General features: G+C 39.5%; 2 protein-coding genes across 3 annotated transcripts in view; one reads left to right on the forward strand and one right to left on the reverse strand.

Moving 5' to 3' along the window:
• The window catches only part of cfap210 (cilia and flagella associated protein 210), a 193092-nt gene that overhangs the window by 101077 nt on the left and 72596 nt on the right, over positions 1-19419 (reverse strand). The window lies entirely within an intron of this gene.
• The window catches only part of phgdh (phosphoglycerate dehydrogenase), a 61611-nt gene that overhangs the window by 19772 nt on the left and 22420 nt on the right, over positions 1-19419 (forward strand). Inside the window, exon 8 of the mRNA XM_072579271.1 lies at positions 13960-14108. Within this exon, the coding sequence (XP_072435372.1) occupies positions 13960-14108 (149 nt within the window). The remainder of the gene's footprint in view (positions 1-13959; positions 14109-19419) is intronic.

Genomic DNA, 19419 nt, shown 5'->3' on the forward strand with positions numbered 1-19419 from the left:
GGTTAGCCAGTTCTCTATCCAACTGGCCAAATTTCCCACTATCCCATGCCTCCTGACTTTCCGCATAAGCCTACCATGGGGAACCTTATCAAATGCCTTACTAAAATCCATGTACACTACATCCACTGCTCTACCCTCATCCACATGCTTGGTCACCTCCTCGAAGAATTCAATAAGACTTGTAAGGCAAGACCTACGCCTCTCAAATCCGTGCTGGAAGTCCCTAATCAAGCAGTGTCTTTCCAGATACTCAAATCCTATCCCATAGTACCCTTTCCATTACTTTGCCTACCACCGAAGTAAGACTAACTGGCCTGTAATTCCCGGGGTTATCCCTAGTCCCTTTTTTTGAACAGGGGCACAATATTCGCCACTCTCCAGTCCCCTGGTACCACCCCTGTTGACAGTGAAGACAAAAAGATCATTGCTAACGACTCTGCAACTTCCTCTCTTCCCACATAATCCTAGAATATATCCCGTCAGGCCTGGGGGACTTGTCTATCTTCAAGTTTTTCAAAATGCCCAACACATCTTCCTTCCTAACAAGTATCTCGTCTAGCTTACCAGTCTGTTTCATACTCTCCTCTTTAACAATACGGTCCCTCTCATTTGTAAATACTGAAGAAAGGTACTCCTTCAAGACCTCTATCTCCTCCGACTCGATACACAGTCTCCCACTACTGTCCTTAATTGGACCTACCCTCGTTCTTGTCATTCTCATGTTTCTCACATACGCATAAAAGGCCTTGGGGTTATCCTTGATCCTACCTGCCAGAGATTTTTCATGCCCTCTCTTAGCTCTCCTAATCCCTTTCTTCAGCTCCTGGCTATCCTGTATCCCTCCAACGCTCTCTGAACCTTGTTTCCTCAGCCTTATGTAAGCCCCCTCCTCCTTCCTCTTTGTTAGATATTCAACCTCCCTCGTCAACCAAGGTTCCCTCACACGACCATCTCTTTCCTGCCTGACAAGTACATGCATATCAAGGACATGTCGTATCTGTTTCTTGAAAAGTTCCACATTTCAATGACATCCTTCCCTGACATCCTATGCTCCTCAGATCCTGTCTTGCAGCATCGTATTTACCCTCACCCCCCCCCCCCCCCCCAATTGTAAAACCTACCCTGTTGCATGCACCTCTATCTCTCTATAACCAAGGTGAAAGTCACAGAATTGTGGTCACCATCACCAAAATGCTCACCCACTACAAGCCCATCACTTGTCCTGATTCGTTGGAGTACCAAATCCAATATGGCCTCCCCTCTGGTCGGACAATCTACATACTGAGTTAGAAAAGCTTCCTGGACACACTGCACAAACATCGCCTGTCCAATCTACTTGATGTAAAGAGCTTCCAATCAATATTTGGGAAGTTGAAATCGCCTGTGGCTTCTGCACCTTTCCAAAATGTGTTTCCCAATCTGTTTCTCCACATCTCTGCTGTTATTGGGGGGGCCTATAGTAAACACCCAACAAGGTGACTGCTCCTTTCCTATTTCTGACTTCAGCCCATACTACCTTCAAAGGCAGATCCCCCTTGAACTGCCTTTCTGCAGCCATTATACCATTTCTAATTAGCAACGCCACACCCCGTCCTTTTTTACCACCCTCCCTGATCTTACTGAAAGATTAGATTTAGAGTGATTTAAAGATTTAAAGTGAAAGAGAAAAACTGAAAAGAAATAAGTTTTTGAATGTGATGTGCATAGAAATTCAGTCAACATCTTCAATGAATATAAGGCAGATTAACAGTTCTGTGAAAGCACTGTTGCCAAAATATTAATCATGTCTAAATTTTAGACCAGGATATGTATTGCTATACTTTTTTTTTGTTCTGATTATTCAACTTGTAGCCTGTTAACTCTCGTTTCTTTACCAATGCCCATTGTGCAGTTTTTTCACATTTGAAATCAATAAAGTAAAAGATAAATCCGGAGTGTGTTAAAATTTGACAAAAGCCTAGTGTTAGATTGTAATGAAGGAAGGACTTGCTTTGAAATCCAAAGCAATCAATGAAGTATTGTGCTAAATTCCAGTTTTACTATAGTCACAATATAGAATGAGAAGTTTGTTCATAGCTGTATATTTGTAATTTAGAAAATTAATAAATTTAAAACTGCACTGATCATATTAGCATTTATAAATACAAATAAGGCATAATTGTGACAGCAAGAGCTCGAAGACTAGGAAGACATTGGTCATTATTTTTTCTCTTTCATCTGAGATGGTTGGCACTAACTAAGCCTGGATTTATTGCCTGGAGAAAGTGATGGCAAGTTGCTTTTTTTGAACTGCTGCAATCCATTTGGTTTAAGTAAACTTTGTGCTGTTAGGGATGGGGTTCCATGAGAAATGGCAGTATGGCAAGAAGTTAGGGTGGTGTATGGCTTGGAGAGAACATGCAGCTGGTGGTATATCCAAGCATCTGCTACCCTTGTACTTCCTGATAGTTGGGGTTGCAGGTTTGGAAGTTGCTGTTGGAGAAGCCTTGAGTTATTGCAGTGCAATTTGTCGATGGTACACACTGCTACAACTGTGCAGTGGTAATGAAGGGGGTGAATGTAGAAGAGGGTAGATAGGGCATCAGTCAAGTATGCTTCTTTGTCCTGGATGGTGTCAAGCTTCTAGTGGTGTTGGTGCTGCATCCATCCAGGCAACTTAAGTGTGTATTCTATCACACTGCTGACTTATGGATGGTGCATAAGCAGTAGGGAATCGGGAAGCAAGTTGTCACAGAATTCCAAGCCTCTGATCTGCTCTTGTAGCTACAGTATTTATGTGTAGTTGACGGTAATGTCCAATGATGTTGAGAGAAGGCATGCTGTTGAAGGAGCAATTATTAAATTGTTGTCTCTTGTGAATGGTCGGTGACCAGTCAGCTTCATTATCCAAGTAAGTGCTGAATGCTTGTGCAGTCAATTGTGTGAATATCCTCACTTCTGACTTTATGATGGAGAGAAGGAATTGATGAGAGAGTTAAAGATAAGTGAACCCAGAACACTACCCTGAGGAATTTCTATCATTGATATTCTGGGACTGAGATGATTAACTACCCAAAAACCAGATAAGTATTGAACTGGACCAGGACAAGGTGATCTCGGGCTGTTGACCAAGGCATGGGAGGAGATATCAGAGCCTGCCTGGCCATTGATGAGGAGCTTGAGCTCTACAGGACTGAGAACTGCTAACATTGTCCCATTATTAAATAAAGAAGGAAGGGATAGACCAGGAAATTTTGGGCCTGCCCATCTAACCTCCATGATTGGACAATCATTAGAATTCTGAGACAGAATATATCTGTACTTGGAGAGATGCAAATTAATCAAGGGAAGGTAGTGTTTGACAAATTTGGTCATTCTTTGAGGTGGTAACCAAGACTATAGTTGAGTAATGCATTTAATATAGTCTACATGGACGTCAGCAAGACTTTTTGGGGAGGTCCCTCATTATAGGTTAATCAAGAATGTAAGATCCAATAGGATCCTGGCTGAAAGGCAGGAAACAGTGTGATGTTTTTGTGAATGGAAGTCTGTTTTCAGGATGGCTGTGCAGGGCTTTGTGCTGGGGCCTGAACTGTTTGCAGTCTACATTAATGATTTGGACTTAGCTGTGGGAGGTGTATTTTTGAGAAGTTTGTGGATGACAAAAGTTGTTAGGGTTGTAAATAGTGAGGAGGATTGCTGTAACCTGCAGAATGTCAGGTGGACAGAGCAGTGGCAAATGAAACTCAAGCCAAAAATGTCAGTGTGAGGTAAAATGCTTGGGGAGGGCTAACAGAGAAAGGGATAACACAATGAATGCTAGGATCCTAGAAGTCATGATTTGGAGGTGTGGACTGGAGTGTACAAAGTCTTTTTTTTCTAAAAAAAAAGCTCAACACCTGGTTTTAGTCCAACAGGTTTATTTGGAAACACTAGCTTTCGGAATGCTGCTCCTTCAGTTGGTTGTGGAGTATAAGATCGTAAGATACAGAATTTATAACAAGTTTGCAATGTGATGCAATTGATCTGAAATTATATATTGAAAAAAACCTGGATTGTTTGTTGAGTGTCTCATCTTCTAGAATGACCATGTTGCTTTCAGTTCTTCAGAAAGAACTAAATTTCAAAGGTTCCTTGGTGTGCCTATCCACAATCCTTGACTGTAGCATGGCAGGTAAATAAGGTATTTAAGAAAACATATGGGATACTTGTTTTCAAAATAGAAGTGCAGGAGGTAATGTTAGTTGGCCCTCAACTAGAGTACAGTTCTGGACATCTTTTATAGGAAATTGTAATTAGAGGCCGCACTGCAGATGTACCAGGATTCTGCTACACTAGAGGGTCTAAGCAATGAATGTTTTTCTTGGAGCAGTGAAGTTGGCGAGGGTAAAGCGTCATTAACCAGCAGGGGATAGATTTAAGGTAACAGCTAGAATGCTAAGAGGAGAGATGAAAAATGCTCTCACCCAGAGGGGTGGAAGTCTACAACTTACTGCCTGAAAGAGTGCATTAGTCAGAAACACTCAAAGCATTTAAGTGGTATTTACATATTAATTTGTGTTGTCATAACCCTACAGGGCTTTCGGCCAAGAGCTGGAAAATAAATAACATTAGATTACTTGAGTGTTTGTTGACTGGCATGGATACAGTGGGCCTTACAGTCACCTCCAGTGTTGTAAATATCTTAAGTCAACCATAATCATCATCCTTTGTGCTAGGTATGACAATAATCAATGGCGAATGTATGAAATAGGTGCAGAAATAGTTTGGCCCCTGGAGCCCGTTGCACTGAGTCAGAGATGCAAAACATGGAAGCAGACCCTTTGGTTCAACTCGTCCATTACAACCAGATATTCTAAATTAATCTAATCCCATTTGTCAACGTTTGGCCCAAATCCCCCCTCAACCCTTCCTATACATATACCCATCCAGACGCCTTTTTAAATCTTATAATTGTACCAGCCTCTTCCACTTCCTCTGGCAGCTCATTACATACGCTTACCACCTTTTGCGTGAGCAATGTTTCCCCTCTGGTCCCTTTTAAATCTTTCTCCTCTCACCCTAAACCTATGCCCTCTAGTTCTGGACTGCTGCACCCCAAGGAAACAACCTTGTCTATTTACCCTATCCATGCCCCTCATGATTTTATAAACCTCCTAGAAGGTCCCCTTCAGCCTCCAAAGCTCCAAGGAAAACAGCCCCACCCTATTCAGCCTCTCCCTGTAGCTCAATAAGATCATGACTAATCTACTTGTGTTTCAAATTTCATATTCTCATCTACATCTGAGCAGTGCGTTTGTTTGACAAGATCTTGGGATTAAGGTTTCCTCTCAAATCAATTTTCAGTTTATTATGGAATTAATTGTATTCTAAGAATCATTTGTGGGTCAGCTAGTAGCCTTCCCTTGTGAACATTCCCATTTAATCCTCTATAGATTTCAGCTTTCAGTCCAGGCGATGACTTCAGTGGAGTGCTGTGGGAGTTGAGTAATGCCATTGGCATCAAGGCTGTGTTTGATCTGGGGGACATGAGAATGGGAACGTGGGCAAGTCTCTGGTTAGAATCATACTTAACACAAACGAAGGTTGTTGTTGTAGATCAGTCATCTCTGAAGGAGTTCCTCGGGGTAGATATTTTCCAATTAACCTGCTCAAGGATGTTACGAGACCTCTGGAGCAGGTGGGACTTGAACCTGGGCTTTCTGGTTCAGAGGTAGGGCATGCTACCACTGCACCCCAAAGTCCTGAATTTTTCAGATAATGTCCTAGGCCCAACCATCTTCAGCTACTTCATCAATGACCTTCCCTCACTGAGTGCACACTGTTCGGTGCTAATTCTGACTCCTCACAGGAGGCAGTCCATGTCCAAATGCAGCAAGTCCTGGACAATATGTAGTTTTGGGCTAACTAGGAGAGTAGCATTCACACCAAACCAGTACAGAGTACTGACCAACTTCAACAAAATAGAATCTAACCAATGTCCTTTGACATTCAATAGCATTTCCTTCACCATATCTGCAGCTCAGTTCAACATCCTTGGGATTATCATTGACCAGAAACTGAACTGGACTAACCACGTAAATACTGTGGCCACGAGCAGGTCACAGGCAAGGTATCCTGTAACAGGTAATGCACCTGACTCCCCAAAGCCTGTTGTCTACTGACAAGACAAGAATGAGATGTGTGCTGGAATGCTTCCCATTTGTTTGGATGAGTGCAATACCAATAACACTCAATTCAACACAAAGCAGCCTGCTTGACTGGAAACAAATTGACAAGTGTTGATTTGGTTGACAATCACATCTCCGTAGCAACAGTGTTTAGCATCTACAAGAGTATAGAAAATGTGAGAGTATTATAAGACATGACAACAGAACATTTGCGAAGCATTAACAGAATTAGACAAAGCCAGCCTGAGTTTAGAAAAGGAAAATCATGCTTAACAAGTTTATTCACATTTTTGAATGTAACTAGTAGAATAGATAAGGGAGAACCTGTGGTTGTAATGCATTTGGTTTTCACCAGGAACACAGTTGCAGGATATGGGGTGCACTCAAAGTGGAGTATCCCTGTGGAATTCTTTGTACGAGAAAGCTCTCTGGACCAAGTCATGAAATGTATTCAAGCAGGAGTTAGATAAACTTTGAGGCATCAAGGGGTAAGAAGAGAAATTTGGAATATGGCAGAGAAGGCTTGAATGTCTGGTCAATTCCTGCTTCTGATTTTTAAGATGCACTGTAGAAATTCACCAAAGCTGTTTAGACAGCATTTTCCAAACCACAGCCACTACCATCTAGAAGGACAAGGGTGGAAAAACACTTGAGTATTACCACATGCACATTCCTCTCCAAGTCAAACCATCTGGTGGAAATATATTGCTGTTCCTTCAATATAGCTGGGTCACAATCCTGGAACTCTGTCCCTAAAAGTATTGTGTACTTACTTACACTGAAGGAATTGTAGAGGTTCAAAAAGACAGCTCACAGTTGCCTTCTGAAGGGCGAGCTGGAGTGAGAAATAAAGGCTAAAGAGCTTTGGATGTGAACATAGGTGGTATGGTTAGTTTGCAGATGATCCCAAAATTGGATGTAATAGATAACAAAGAAGGTTACCTCAATTCAACAGGACCTTGATGAGATGGGCCAATGTGCTGAGTGGCAGATGGAATTCAATTGAGATAAACGTGAGGTGCTGCATTTTGGAAAAACAAATCAGAGCAAGACTTGTACACTAAATGGTAAGGTCCAAGGGAGTGTTGCTGAACAATGAAACTTTGGAGTGCAGGTTCATAGTTCCTTGGAAGTAGAGTCCCAGGTAGATGGGTAGTGAAGATGATGTTTGGTACACTTGTCTTTATTAGTCAGTGCGTCGAAAATAAGAGTTGGGAGATCATTGTCCTGTACAACTGCAACTTGGTGAGGCCATAATTGGAATACTGTGTGCAATTCTGGTCTCCCTGCTATTGAGAAGAATGTTGTGAAACTTGAAAGAGTTTATAAAAGATTTACAAGGATGTTGCCAGGGTTGGAGGGCTTGAGCTATAGAGAGGCTGATTAGGTTGGGGATATTTTTTCTGGAGTGTCGGAGACTGAGGGGTGACTGATAGAGGTGTATAAAATCATGAGGGGCATGGATAGGATAAATAGTCTTTTTCCTGGGGTGGGGAGTCCAGAACTAGAGGACATAGGTTTAAAGTGAGGGGGGTGGGGGGAAGAATTAAAGACCTAAGGGGCAACTTTAACATGCAGAGGATAGTGCATGTATGGAATGAGTTGTCCGACGAAGCAGTGGAGGCTGGTACAATTGGTACATTTAAAAGGCCTCTGGATCGGTATATGAATAGGAACAGTTTAGAGGGATATGGGCCAAATGGGACTAGATTAATTTTAGGATATCTGGTTAACATGGATGAGTTGGACTGAAGAGTCTGTTTCTGTGCTGTACAGCTCTTTGACTTATTGTCACGAACATAAGAGTGATGGCTGAGCAGAACCTCATGTGACAAAGAATGTAAATGGGAATGTGTTGAGAAGTGAAATTTATGGATGATGGAGTATTAAAATCCTCAAGTATGTAGATACAGATGGGGTGGGGTTTGCAATATGTACATAGACTATAGGGGCATAAACTGTAGATGTTTACTGGAGGGTCGCAAAGGAGGAGGTATTCAACCAGTTCACACCTTTGTTCAAACATGTCATACTGAAACTTAACAATTCAGTGGATGTAAATGTTTCTCTGAGAAACTGAAATAATTTTAAATTTTTATTAGCTGAATAGGAAGGTTTGATCTCTCTCATCCTTTGTACACATCACCCTTATGTTCACTGACATAACATTGGCCACTCAGTTAAGTGATGATGCTCTTAAAATTCTCATCTTGAGATCATCTTGTGGTTGTGCAATAGTAGAAGATAGCTGTGCAAATAATTCACTGAATGGGGATGTTGGGGGTTTGGGAGGAGTGGAGTTGAGAAGAGCTCTAATCAAATTGGAGGAAAGTGTTCATATGTCTGAAGTTGTTACATTCAAATGTTGATTCCTGAAAACTATACAATGTCTAAGCATAAGATACATTGCTGTTCCTCCAGCTTGTATTAGGCTTCACTGGAGAACTGCAGCAGGTCTAGGACAGAAACATGAGTGGCAGAGCAAGGTGGTGTATTGAAGTAGCAAGCGATTGGAAGGTCATTATTATGAACCAGAATGGATATTCTGCAAAATATAACTCAACTGTATGTGATCATGCCAATGTAGAGAAGAGTGCAGCAAATAGATTCAGTTTTTTTAGGGCTACCTATTTTCTATTGTTCATACCTGTAATTAACAGCTGTTCTGCATCGATATCTCTATTACTGTTATCGATATCTCTATTACTGTTATCGATATCTCTATTACTGTTACCGATATCTCTATTACTGTTACCGATATCTCTATTACTGTTACCGATATCTCTATTACTGTTATCGATATCTCTATTACTGTTACCGATATCTCTATTACTGTTACCGATATCTCTATTACTGTTACCGATATCGCTATTACTGTTACCGATATCGCTATTACTGTTATCGATATCGCTATTACTGTTATCGATATCTCTATTACTGTTATCGATATCTCTATTACTGTTATCGATATCTCTATTACTGTTATCGATATCGCTATTACTGTTATCGATATCGCTATTACTGTTATCGATATCGCTATTACTGTTATCGATATCGCTATTACTGTTACCGATATCTCTATTACTGTTATCGATATCTCTATTACTGTTACCGATATCTCTATTACTGTTACCGATATCTCTATTACTGTTATCGATATCTCTATTACTGTTATCGATATCGATGTTATCGATATCTCTATTACTGTTATCGATATCGATGTTATCGATATCTCTATTACTGTTATCGAGATCTCTATTACTGTTATCGAGATCTCTATTACTGTTATCGAGATCTCTATTACTGTTATCGAGATCTCTATTACTGTTATCGATATCTCTATTACTGTTATCGAGATCTCTATTACTGTTATCGAGATCTCTATTACTGTTATCGAGATCTCTATTACTGTTATCGAGATCTCTATTACTGTTATCGCTATCTCTATTACTGTTATCGCTATCTCTATTACTGTTATCGCTATCTCTATTACTGTTATCGAGATCTCTATTACTGTTATCGAGATCTCTATTACTGTTATCGATATCTCTATTACTGTTATCGAGATCTCTATTACTGTTATCGAGATCTCTATTACTGTTATCGCTATCTCTATTACTGTTATCGAGATCTCTATTACTGTTATCGCTATCTCTATTACTGTTATCGCTATCTCTATTACTGTTATCGCTATCTCTATTACTGTTATCGCTATCTCTATTACTGTTATCGAGATCTCTATTACTGTTACCGATATCGCTATTACTGTTATCGATATCGCTATTACTGTTACCGATATCTCTATTACTGTTACCGAGATCTCTATTACTGTTACCGATATCTCTGTTACTGTTACCGAGATCTCTATTACTGTTACCGATATCTCTATTACTGTTATCGATATCTCTATTACTGTTATCGATATCTCTATTACTGTTATCGATATCGATGTTATCGATATCTCTATTACTGTTATCGATATCGATGTTATCGATATCTCTATTACTGTTATCGAGATCTCTATTACTGTTATCGAGATCTCTATTACTGTTATCGAGATCTCTATTACTGTTATCGAGATCTCTATTACTGTTATCGATATCTCTATTACTGTTATCGAGATCTCTATTACTGTTATCGAGATCTCTATTACTGTTATCGAGATCTCTATTACTGTTATCGAGATCTCTATTACTGTTATCGCTATCTCTATTACTGTTATCGCTATCTCTATTACTGTTATCGCTATCTCTATTACTGTTATCGCTATCTCTATTACTGTTATCGAGATCTCTATTACTGTTATCGATATCTCTATTACTGTTATCGAGATCTCTATTACTGTTATCGAGATCTCTATTACTGTTATCGAGATCTCTATTACTGTTATCGAGATCTCTATTACTGTTATCGCTATCTCTATTACTGTTATCGAGATCTCTATTACTGTTATCGCTATCTCTATTACTGTTATCGCTATCTCTATTACTGTTATCGCTATCTCTATTACTGTTATCGCTATCTCTATTACTGTTATCGAGATCTCTATTACTGTTACCGATATCGCTATTACTGTTATCGATATCGCTATTACTGTTACCGATATCTCTATTACTGTTACCGAGATCTCTATTACTGTTACCGATATCTCTGTTACTGTTACCGAGATCTCTATTACTGTTACCGAGATCTCTATTACTGTTACCGAGATCTCTATTACTGTTACCGAGATCTCTATTACTGTTACCGAGATCTCTATTACTGTTACCGAGATCTCTGTTACTGTTACCGAGATCTCTATTACTGTTACCGAGATCTCTATTACTGTTATCGATATCGCTGTTACTGTTATCGATATCGCTGTTACTGTTATCGAGATCTCTGTTACTGTTATCGAGATCTCTATTACTGTTACCGAGATCTCTATTACTGTTACCGATATCTCTGTTACTGTTACCGAGATCTCTATTACTGTTACCGAGATCTCTATTACTGTTACCGAGATCTCTATTACTGTTACCGAGATCTCTATTACTGTTACCGAGATCTCTATTACTGTTACCGAGATCTCTGTTACTGTTACCGAGATCTCTGTTACTGTTACCGAGATCTCTATTACTGTTACCGAGATCTCTATTACTGTTATCGATATCGCTGTTACTGTTATCGATATCGCTGTTACTGTTATCGATATCGCTGTTACTGTTATCGAGATCTCTATTACTGTTACCGAGATCTCTATTACTGTTATCGATATCGCTGTTACTGTTATCGATATCGCTGTTACTGTTATCGAGATCTCTGTTACTGTTATCGAGATCTCTGTTACTGTTATCGAGATCTCTGTTACTGTTACCGAGATCTCTGTTACTGTTATCGAGATCTCTGTTACTGTTACCGAGATCTCTATTACTGTTATCGAGATCTCTGTTACTGTTACCGATATCTCTGTTACCGTTATCGAGATCTCTATTACCGTTATCGAGATCTCTATTACCGTTATCGAGATCTCTATTACTGTTATCGAGATCTCTATTACTGTTACCGATATCTCTGTTACTGTTACCGAGATCTCTGTTACTGTTATCGAGATCTCTATTACTGTTACCGAGATCTCTGTTACTGTTACCGAGATCGATGTTACTGTTACCGAGATCGATGTTACTGTTATCGAGATCTCTATTACTGTTATCGAGATCTCTATTACTGTTACCGATATCTCTGTTACTGTTACCGAGATCTCTGTTACTGTTATCGAGATCTCTATTACTGTTACCGAGATCTCTGTTACTGTTACCGAGATCTCTGTTACTGTTACCGAGATCGATGTTACTGTTATCGAGATCTCTGTTACTGTTACCGAGATCGATGTTACTGTTATCGAGATCTCTATTACTGTTACCGAGATCTCTATTACTGTTACCGAGATCTCTGTTACTGTTACCGAGATCTCTGTTACTGTTACCGAGATCTCTGTTACTGTTACCGAGATCTCTATTACTGTTACCGAGATCTCTATTACTGTTACCGATATCGCTGTTACTGTTACCGATATCGCTGTTACTGTTACCGATATCGCTGTTACTGTTACCGAGATCTCTATTACTGTTACCGATATCTCTGTTACTGTTATCGAGATCGCTGTTACTGTTATCGAGATCGCTGTTACTGTTATCGAGATCTCTGTTACTGTTACCGAGATCTCTGTTACTGTTACCGAGATCTCTGTTACTGTTACCGAGATCTCTGTTGCTGTTATCGAGATCTCTGTTACTGTTACCGAGATCTCTGTTACTGTTATCGAGATCTCTATTACTGTTATCGATATCGCTGTTACTGTTATCGAGATCTCTGTTACTGTTATCGAGATCTCTATTACTGTTACCGAGATCTCTATTACTGTTATCGATATCGCTGTTACTGTTATCGATATCGCTGTTACTGTTATCGAGATCTCTGTTACTGTTATCGAGATCTCTGTTACTGTTATCGAGATCTCTATTACTGTTACCGAGATCTCTGTTACTGTTATCGAGATCTCTATTACTGTTATCGAGATCGATGTTACTGTTATCGAGATCTCTGTTACTGTTACCGAGATCTCTATTACTGTTATCGAGATCTCTATTACTGTTATCGAGATCGATGTTACTGTTATCGAGATCTCTATTACTGTTATCGAGATCTCTGTTGCTGTTACCGAGATCTCTGTTGCTGTTATCGAGATCTCTGTTGCTGTTAGTATGTGCTTTGGGCACCCTCACCATCTGTTCTATTTGCTTCTCCTCCACCTTTTGTCAATAGCATGAAATCATCAATTCCCAGTCTGTTCAGAAGAGCTGTATGGACTGAACATATTAACTGTTTCTCACTCCACAAGCTGCCAGACCTGAGTTTCACCACTTTTTTTTAAATTTCATGTTGCCATCATAATTGCCCAGGCAGGATGCTGCCTAGTTTGCTGTGCTTTTCCAATGCCCCACTTTTTGACTGATATCCAGCATCTGCAGTCCTTACTTTCTGCTAATTTCCCAGTTATGTATACCAAAACATTTTAAGTAATTGCTAATTTGTATATGAAATTGAAAATGGGAGCCAAAAGACATGAAAGTTACAGCTTTTTATTGTTTCTTACAGTTCTCCTCTTAGTCAATTTGCCTGTAGTGTCGAATAATATCTTGGGTGTGGTTGTCAATGTACATGAATACTTACATTTAGTAATGTAAAATATCTTGTCTGCTTTGTTATGCAACAGACATTTTCCATTTTGCTTCGCATTTTAGCAATGTTTAAATAGCATGACATAAATAGTATTTCTGAGCTCTACCATGTCAGCTTCCTGTCTTAGAGACACTAAATTGTTTTGGGTATTGTTCCATGGGCAACTCCAAATATTTAATTTGTGGGACAACTGCAACAGTGAATGTCAGTTGACTGGACAGCCACATCTGTCATCTCCTTATCCGTTCTCACACGTTCAGCATAGCTGGTAATCCAGACCAGTCGTCAGGGTTGAATTTTCATCCCTTAACCCAGGAGATTTCAGGCCAACCTATGTCCCAACATCAATTCAGCTGATATAAATTTATTCAGCTAATTTCCAAGATTATCTTAGTATATCTGGTACAGTCACTCACTGGATAAACTTTGGTGAATTAAGTTGTATTGTTTTGAGAGAGCTTCTGAATTAATCTAAATGATCTAATTTGGTGTAAATCAATAATTTGGAAGTGCACACCAAGTATGATTTTAAAATACCTAATTATCTTGCAGTACCCTTTTATAACCTTTTCATTATTGTAATATTTAGGTTTGTTGAATGATGAAACCTTTGCCAAATGTAAAAAGGGAGTCAAAGTTATTAATTGTGCTCGAGGAGGTATTATTGATGAGGAAGCATTACTTCGGGCATTGGAATCTGGACAATGTGGTGGTGCAGGACTGGATGTATTTGAAGAGGTACGAAGAATTTGTATATTGCATTCTTTCATTAGAATTGTTGAAGTGAATAATGCTGAAATTTTGTTTGTCCTACAATCAGCAATGTGTAACAATTTTCGAACTTAGAATTTATTTATTGTAACTGCATTTATATTGCTCTACATAAAGTTGAAAAACTTCAAAAAGTAATTCACTGAAGCATTTTGAAGTGCAGTGGCTCTTGTTATATGGTACTGCTTAACTTTGTAGTGTGCTTTTTTTAATGCAAAAATATTTTTTGGATATTGAGGGAAATGGGGGTGAAAAAGGTGTAGTTAAGGTAAATGATCCGCCATAATCTCCGTTGAATGGTAGAGCAGGTTTAGAGGGCCAAATGGCTGCCTCCAACTTTTGTCTTGTAGCCTTACCTAAGATTTTACCATGGTAGACTTGTGATTGATTGATTTGGATTTCCTTCTCTTCCCGGAGGAATGTCAGTTTAGAACATCTTGCCTTTCTGTTCTTCTTCCGCCATGAGCTTGACTCATTTGCCTGAGTAACTGCTGTTCACAGATGTAGAATATCAGGTATCCAAAGAAACGTGACTACAGGGGTTGGAAGATAAAGATGCCTCGGCTGGAGCATTTAGTAAATGATTAAAAGTGAACTTCGAGTCCATTAAGTGCATTGAGATCCTCCGTGTTGGGCCTCGTTCAAACTGAGGCCAAAATATCAGCATTTATAACTTGAGGAGAGTTGTTCTCCTTTGGGGCCCTGCCTCTGCAATTAGGGCACCGGTGTTAACCACACTATAAAACAAAAACAAATTGCTGGAAAAGCTCAGCAGGTCTGGCAACATCTGGAGAGAAAGCAGAGGTAAAGTTTCAAGTCCAGTGACCACCTTCAGAACCCTTCTCCAGCAATTTCTGTCTTTGTTTGATTTTCCATCATCTGCAGTTCTTTGTTTTATCAATTTCATTGCAAGAAACCTGTTCGCTAATCAGTAATTATTCAATGTGCCAGAAACTACCAGTAAAAATTGATATAAAAGTGTACAGAAGCAACAATCTGAATACAATAACAAAATTTTCTATCGATATCAATGTTAGTGAAATCTTGCTACATAATTATCGTCAACTATTTCGCATGCTTCTGATTTAAAGTGTAAGTGTCTTTTTAGCTTTTGTCAAAACTTCATTGAAATAAAGCATGCTATGACAACTGGGAACTTGGAGCACATCCAAACCAATCTGATGTGTTGGTGTCCAGTATAGAAGGTTATGTAAATACTTCCATGACAACTATAGTTTGTCCCAGATAATTTTAAGCCCTGGTAGCAGCTGTTTTGGTTACTACTGTCCTATAATATATTTATTCTTGAGGTCCGGGTATTTTTCTCTGGTGAAATTTATGGATCATATCCAGGAAAAGTACAAATAATTGTTTTGTTGGAATCTGGTACATATTTCGGTCTGTTTTTGAAAAGCTAAGGCTGTAACATTTGAGTTCATTGATATTTTGTTTGGCACTAGGAGTGCTGTTTTGCTTCCAAAATAGTCTTTGCAGCATGTGCACATGATTCTGGTGTGAGCTTCTCTAAATGCCATTAAGATGAGGGCTTTAGTGAATGCTCAGCATCTGCTGAAAGCAGACAGAACTATAAATTATAATGCTAATAGTATGTGATAACTTGATACCTGTACTGTCACTTGGGGAGCTCGGTACTCCAACTGGAACACTCCCTTAACCTCGTCTAGGTTGAATATGTATTCTGCAGCAGGGTAGCCCTCAAGTATTTAAAGGAATAATCACCCACTTGCATGTTAGGAGCTAATTGATTTCTACATTTGCAATAATAGTCAGTGGATGCAGGTTCCAGAATCTTCTATTGCTAAAATCTCACAGGGTGTGATGTGGCTGTGTTGATGGACTTTACTCTGCAACAATTCTGCATAGATGACTTGCTTCTATACATGGGTGCAATAATATGTTCCTTTTTAGATTATAGCATGGTAGAGAGGAAGACAGTGAGGCTACAAAGCGGATAAGTTGCTGGAAGAAAAGGGAGAAAGTTGTTGCAAAGAGCACTTGGGAGAAAGTGTGTTACAAATTTCTGCTTCCGTAAGAACATTAGAAACACAAGACCCAGTCCTTTTTGAGTCTTTTTGGCCATTCTAGATTATGGCTGATCATCTAATTGTTCATGTTATCCATTAATCCCATGATGTCATCAGTTCCTACAAATCTATTGATCTTTGTCTTGAATTTACTCAATAACTTGAGTTTCCCTTCAACAACCATCTGTTACTTCATTAAAAAAGTAATTAAGTTAGTCAAACAGGATCTGCCTTCATTTAACTCAAAACTGTCTAAGTCCCTGTTACTTTTTTACCCCTGATTATTTAGAAAACCTTGCCCACAACTAAGGGTTCTTACACTCTTGAATGAATTGCCATTATTATGACTGTGCCTTACAATGGAAGACTAGCATTTTTTTTTTTAAAGCAGTTCTTCGCTCCGGTACTGAAGTAAGATTTGCTTTTAATCTTTTTAAAATTTCTCTGCTTGTACTAGGAGATGAACTGCTATGGACAACCTTTTAAAATACTTCTCTGCTATATTGTATTTGACTGTTGTATAGGTGAAGTATCGTAGAGGAACTTGTATTGTACCCTATGATTTTCCTTAGTGATATTCTTGCAAGAAAGATGCTTGCATTCTTACTGAAGCTTATTGTCTCAAAGCTTTCCTTCATGAGACAATGCCGTACTAGTCTGCAGCAGGCTAGGCACAGCAGCCATTTTAAAGCAGTGAAGGAAAACAGGAACCATTATAAAGTCTCGTTCCATGTTTGTGATTTTGTGCAGTTGGTGTTGAACATGGACCAGAAATGTCCTGTTGTTAGTGACAACAAGAGAAGCTGCTGGAAAAACTCCTGCAGGGTTAATGATCCAGATCTGAAACATTAACTCCCCAATCTTTCCACAGATGCTGTCAGACCTGCTGAGATTTTCTAGCAGTTTGTTTTTGAGTTCCAGTAGTTTTTTGGTTTGTTTTGGCAGTGAGCCTGTTATGTTGGTTTTCCTTGATTTGTTACCAATAATAGTGGAACTTCATCATTCAGGGTAGCAGGTAAGTCAGGTTAGAAGCGACATTTGATTTATTGGTGTTACATAAATAGTGGAGTTTGTGTGCAGTACAAGCAGATCATAACATGTAGAGACATACAGATCATGAGGTGTTTAGACAGGGAGGCATACAAGATATGCAAAAGCAAGATCAACACTTCATTTGAAATGAGGGAAGTCTATTCACAGCAGGGAAGAAAATGTTCTTGAACCGGTTAGTACATGTGTTAAGCTTCTGCATCTGCCTGATGGAAGAAATTGGAAGAGAAAATGTGTGGTGGATGGGTCTTTGATTTTGGCTCATTTCCACAGCAACAAGAAATGTCAATGGAGTCCACAGATAGAAGGTTGGATTGTGATGATCTGGACTGTGTACATAACTTTAGTTTCTTGTCTCAAGCAGACCAGTTGCCATGCTAAGTCTTTATGCACCCAGATAGGATATTTTTGGTAGCATCTGCAAAAGTTAGTGAGGGTCCTTATGGTCATGTTGAATTTGTTAAGCCTCCTGAGGAAGAAATGTGTCATCTTGACTGTTGCATCTACATGGGAGGACCACAACATTGTTGGTTTTCATCATTCCTAAGAACTTGATGCTCTTGACCCTCTCTGCCTCACTCCCATTGATGTAGATAGGAGCATGTCCTCCTCCTTTTCTTCCTGAAGTCAGTGATCATTCTTTAGTTTTGTTGACACTTGAGGGAGAGATTGTGGTACAAAGATAAACAAGTGTTCTGTCTCCTTTCTGTATTCTGACTTGACATTGTTTGATATCTGTCCTATAATGGTGGTGACAGTGAACTTGTAGATGGCATTTGTATGAAATTTGGCCACCGAAAAGTGTACAGTAGGGGGCTGAGTATGCATCCTTGTGGGGCACCAGTGTTGAGGATTATTTTTGGAGGAGGTGCTGTTGTCTGTCTTCACTGATTTGTGGTCTGTGGGTCAGAAATACCTTGGAAATCATAAACACTTTCCTGACCATCTGGTTCAAAGATCAAAATCAGTGCCAGGATACCTCTTGCTGGTGACATTAAAAAGCCAGAAGGAAGTATAAAACATTATGGAATGAGCAGGGTGAGACGTCAAAGTTTCAGTGCAAGTCTTGATGGTTCAGCATTAACATGTGCCTATTTGGATGGCACTAGAATGTCTGGGGAGGCAGCAAGTGCTGACACAAGTGGGAGATGAATGCTCTGCCCATTTGAAAAGAGTCATTGAAAAAGGTGACTATACAATCAGCAAATCAAGTTGTTAAAGTTGATGAAATGGGGCTTTTTTTTTTTTGAAAACTTGCCTTCCAGAGAAAGACTGTCCGATTTAAAGCCACAAGAAATGGCCTGACAGTTATGCTTTGTGGGAATGCTGCAAGAGATTTAATTTTTAGGCACTTAGTGGTATATCAATTCAAGACCCAGTGCGTTGAGGCATTAAACCAAAGAGCATCTGCATGACATTTAGTGATCTAATAAGAAGGCTTGGATTACAGGGCCACACTTTCGGAATGGTTCTCTCAATGTACCATCCATACATTCTGGAGTTTCGAAGAAGAGTCACATCAGACTCAGTTAACTTGCTTCTCCTGCTCCACTGCTGCCAGACCTGAGTTTCTCCAGCATTGTTTGAGTCATCCTTGCATGGAGGGCATGTTGTGTGAGAGAACTAATCTCATCTTCAAGATAATGCCTGGGTCATCTCATCAGCCTTAATGAAATATCTGAAAATGTGAAGGTGCTTTTCCTACCATACAATATAATTTCTTGATTGATACTACATGTGAATCAGAGAGAAACAGCAATATTCAAGGTGTAGTATCTTCACTGTACTTTGGTCAATCTCAGCAAAGCTGTAAATCATGTGCCATCACTGAGGGAATTTGGATGTGGCCACACATCCTCAACAGCATGGACAATATTGCTGATGCTTGGGGTAAAAGCACATCAGTATGTCTCAACACTGTGTGGCAGAGCTTGTGGCCCAAGCTTGTCTGTGGCTTCAAAGAGCTTTGTTGTCCTTGAAGTTCAACATGAAATTGTGACCTTGGCAAGACAGACTGGCTTTGAAGTGAATGAGGCTGATGTGGAATTCTTTGCATTCCATGGAGAGGCGTCTCCATGCAGTTCAAGAATTAAAATGCTAAAGAGGAAGGCTGCGATGAAACGCTACCCATGCAAGTTTTGTGGAAGAAACAACTGTCAACAGTTTTCTGGTCATTAGTCAGG

Source organism: Chiloscyllium punctatum, chromosome 10, assembly GCF_047496795.1.
Source record: "Chiloscyllium punctatum isolate Juve2018m chromosome 10, sChiPun1.3, whole genome shotgun sequence".
NCBI lineage: Eukaryota > Metazoa > Chordata > Chondrichthyes > Orectolobiformes > Hemiscylliidae > Chiloscyllium > Chiloscyllium punctatum.